This window comes from Chondrus crispus, genomic scaffold (assembly GCF_000350225.1).
Source record: "Chondrus crispus Stackhouse genomic scaffold, scaffold_33, whole genome shotgun sequence".
Classification (NCBI taxonomy): domain Eukaryota; phylum Rhodophyta; class Florideophyceae; order Gigartinales; family Gigartinaceae; genus Chondrus; species Chondrus crispus.
In genome coordinates, this window is record NW_005179241.1 from 198,994 (window position 1) to 203,167 (window position 4,174).

The window sequence follows — 4,174 nt, forward strand, 5'->3', positions numbered from 1 at the left end:
GGTGGTTCTTAAGAGCAATAATTCCAAAATATTTTACTCACGATTATCTTTCGGGGGGGGGGGGGGGTGCGGTCGAGCGGGGGGCACAGAGCTTTGTGACAAAATCGAAGGCGGCAACGGGATGGGGACGGGAATGCGCGCAGGGATGACGGCAAAACAGCGGGAGGGGGGGCGGTTTGAGTTGTGCGTTGCGGGACGCGGGCATCGACGCGTGTCGGGCAATGTGTCGCGGTGCCGACGGGTGGCATTTGCTGCACATCGTCAGTGGCCCCCCGCCCCCTGCCGCCGCATTTGCGCCGACCCCTCCTTCTTACAGCTTTACACCCGCAGCCCCCTAGTAACCTTACATTCCTCGCTGGCTGCCATACTCCCAGCGCTCATTTCTCCCCCTCCGATCACCTTTATTTCCATCTTCGGCTCCACCTGCATTTCCTGCTTCCCCAACGCCATCTCGCCTCCTTCCAACTCGAACATCGCTATCGCCCCGTCCTGCAACGCCGCCACCATCCCCCGTCTTCCTTCCTCGTATTCGCCCCCGCGCTCTCCCGCCAGCTCCCCAGGAATCCCCGCTGCGTGCACCGCCGCCGGGTCTACCCCGATCTTACCCCCGTCCTCCCGCTCCCCACGCCGAAATGTCCCAGACACCCCGACAATCACCGGCTGCTCAAAGCACACTTCCAACCCGCGCCGCCATTCCTCGGGCTTCATCTTTAGTCGCGGGTGCATTTCACCTACAAGCTTAGTCGCGTTCTTGATATCCAGCTTGTGAAATCGTTTTTCCAGTTCCCGCCGGATCTCTGCATCTGCCATACCTTCCAACCCTCCGTTCCCAACCCCGCTTTTTCCGCTCACCCCCGTACTCGTCTTTCGCAGAGCTGTCAGATGCTCGATATCTCGCGCGTCCTCGCTATCGGGCACCATACACATGTAACTGCGGTACAGCCGTTGCCGTCTCGCCACCTGCGACGCATTGCCCCCGTCGAATCCGCTCAGGTCCCACACCGTCACGTACGGCGACTTGGTCACGTACGTCGCCACCAGCTTTGTGCCCCTCCCGCTCGACACCAGCACCGACGAAATGTCTGATGCACGCTCCCGTTTCTTACGACCCAGCGCGTGGTCAACCCACCGCCCGCCTTCCTCGCGCTGCATCCACATCCGTGCGATCCCGTCGTCGCCTGCCGAGAAGAACCACCCGCATTTCGACCACTGCACTTGCCGCACGCGTGGGCATCGTAGTACTGCACGTCGGATCGTCGTCACAAACGACTCCTTTCCTTTCCGGATGATGCTTCCCGGCGGTAGTTCCCACACCCGGATGATCTCGTTTGCGGACACCGCTGCCAACCACCGCTGCTCCTCCTTTCCGTAGAACGAAAGGCTGATCGTCTTGAGCGTCCCGTTTGATCGCGTCCGGTTCACTTTGTCCAGAGCCACGTGTTGCTGTCCGTTTTCCGCCACTGCCCCTTCGTTCTTGAAGCTCAAAACTGGTTCTGTCTCACTCCCATGCAGCGTCCACAAATGGATATACCCATTATTATGTCCCGATGCAAAGTATTCCCCGTCCAACGACACGTCCGTGCACGTCGCCTGACTAGTCACGCAATCAAACGTCCGAACCCGCTCCCCTGTGTCTGTGTTCCACAGTGCTATCGTTCCCGTGTGCATACTTTCGTCCCCTCCAGAGCGCGAAGTCGTCAATAATTCGCGCGTCCTCACCGTCGGCATCATCGATGTCACGGGGTTGGGCCTCGGAGTCGCCTCTACTGCTTTCCCAGCCCGGTATCCATCAGACAGCTTTTCTAACTTCCAAAAAAATAAACCGTCTACCGTCTCTGCAATCACACAGCTGTGATCCGGCGTTATTGCAAGGCACCGGACCAAGTTTTCTATTCTCTCTACACGGCACACAAGCCGCCCTGTTTCCACATCCCATATACAAATCGAACTCACTTTGCGTGCGGTGCTGCGCCCTTCTGTTATCGCCTTCAACTTTTTCACAGTGGAAGACAATGATGTATACGGCTTTCGTTCCGTTTCCTTTGCCGAGATGACGCTAGGGACCTTTCTCGTTCCGCTGACAGCCAGCAACGCGCCGTCGGGCGAGAGGGCGATGAGATGCGGTGTTAAAGTGCCATTACTAGGGACGGCCATCTTGATGTCTGTGCCAGGCTCTTGAAAGCAGGGATTTAGTGGTCGCAGCCAGGGTTTGGGCGCATGCAGCTCGATGCTCTGTATGAGACAGGCGATGAGCGGGAAGCGTGTCTTGAGGCTGAGCAAACGCCCGACCAACTGAGTGGCCAGGTGGGCAATAAAGGTGTCGTCTTTCGGATTGACAATAGAATCGCTTGCTAGAATGGGTGTGATAAGTTTGAGGGCGTTGCGAATTAAGCGAAAGGCTTCAACTTCAATGGCAGGCAAGCGGCCCGGATCTGTCTTCGGAATATCCAACAACAGGTCATAGCTACTCGTCGAGACCTGATGCATGGTCTCAGAGTCTGCGCACTCAAACGTGCGTCGGATCCATCTGAAGTCGAGGAGCAAATTCCTGAGCTCGAACAAGTAGGTGTAGTCGTGCGCCAGCCACAACGGGAGCTTGTTAATATCGTTAATGGCGAGGTTCCACCAGGCGGTGCGCCCCCACTCATCCGTGCGGCACGAGTCCCTGTAGCGCAGCAGGGCGTCCTGGAGCGGGAGGACGACGGCGTTGGAGGTCGGGAGCGGGGTCCTTTGATCTGACAGGCGGCGCTTCTTGAGGTTGATGTAGGTCATGTCCGGGTAGGCTCGCGGGCCAACCGGGGACGCGGCATACAGCGAATGCGGCTCCCCCGACTCGGCCGCCGGGGCGATGTGCGGCAAGTGCAAGCTGGGGGCGATGGGGGTTTGGCGTGACGCGGCGCTCGACGGGTACGGGACGGGGCCGGGCAACGGCGGCTGCTCCAGCTTTGGTAGCTGCACGCGGCCCGCGCGACACTGCTCACGAAATAAATCTCGAAAAGTCTTGCTCTTCGACGAGCTGCGAGACTCGACAGGGGTATCCAGCTCCCTCTTGATGGCGTTATTGACGGCCTGGCGGCTCTGGTTGTCGTCGGTGATGAGCTTGCCCAGCATGAAGCGGCAGAAGATCCTGTCCCAGGCGGGGCCCCAGGCGGCTTCCGGGGTGCGGTCGTCGCGGAGCGCTCCGACGAGGGGCTTCCACAGGGCGGCGTGCTGCGGCGAGTCGAGGTCTGTGATCCACATGCGCATGTTGCGGGTGGGGGTCTTGCGCGTGCCGTCGGTGGACATGGGGATGGCGGGGACGGCGGCCGTGAAGGCGTCGAAGGCGGCGAGCAGCGGGGGCGAGAGGGCGGCCTCCAGCGCGGCGCGCGTCCACACGCGGCGCACGTCGTGCCGCGGCTTGCCGTGCGCGGATGCGCGCGACGGCGCGGGCGAGGCGGCGCGCGGGCGACGGGCCCCCGACATGCGTGTTGACAGGCACACGCGCGAGCGTGTTGACAAGACGGTTAAGGGGGGACGGGGGAGGGAGGGGGGGTGTGGGGGTAGAAGGAGCGAGGGTTTTTGCTGTTGACATGCGGGTCGTGCATGTTGACATCTGCGTTTTCGCCGCTTTTCTTCGCTTCTCGCGTATGGTTGAAGAGCCGAGACCGTGACACGTGGACACGGGGGGCGACTCCATTGGGCCGCGGTGAAGTGGACTGGCGACGCCGGTGGTGACAGATGGCTTGGCAGACAGCCCTTGGGCAGCGGCGGACCCGCTCGTGCTCTGCCACGTGCTCTATCCCAAAACACCCTGTCCCGCACGACCTCGCATCCCGCCATCCCCCTCCCGAACCGCAGCCTCCTCCGCCCCCACCGCCATCGCCTCCGTCGTGCGCGCGCCCCCGCGCCGCGCATCCGCCATCCCGCTCCGCGATGCCATCCGCCGCAGCGTCCGCGGCCTCGACGGGCGTGTCCACGGCCCTGTCCTCCCTGCACCACCGCCTGCACGTGCCGCCGCCGACCGCGCTGCCGCCGCCCCTGCGCGCCCCGCTGCGCACGCTCACCGCCCTCCTGGCCTCGTCGCTGCGCTGCACCACCGCCCCGTCGCGCGCCGCGCTGCTGCTGGGCCCGCCGCGCTCGGGCAAGTCGCTGCTCGTCGCGCACGCGCTGCACGCCCTCGTGCGCGAGCACGGCC

General features: G+C 62.5%; 1 protein-coding gene; it reads right to left on the reverse strand.

Moving 5' to 3' along the window:
• Window positions 1-3,285, reverse strand: part of CHC_T00008544001 (WD40-repeat containing protein) — a 4,754-nt gene extending 1,469 nt beyond the window's left edge. Inside the window, 2 exon segments of the mRNA XM_005717787.1 lie at window positions 1-318; window positions 319-3,285. The exon segment at window positions 1-318 is cut by the window's left edge and continues 1,469 nt beyond it. Of these exon segments, the coding sequence (XP_005717844.1) occupies window positions 319-3,285 (2,967 nt within the window). The 3' untranslated portion in view covers window positions 1-318.
• Window positions 3,286-4,174: the final 889 nt, after the last annotated feature.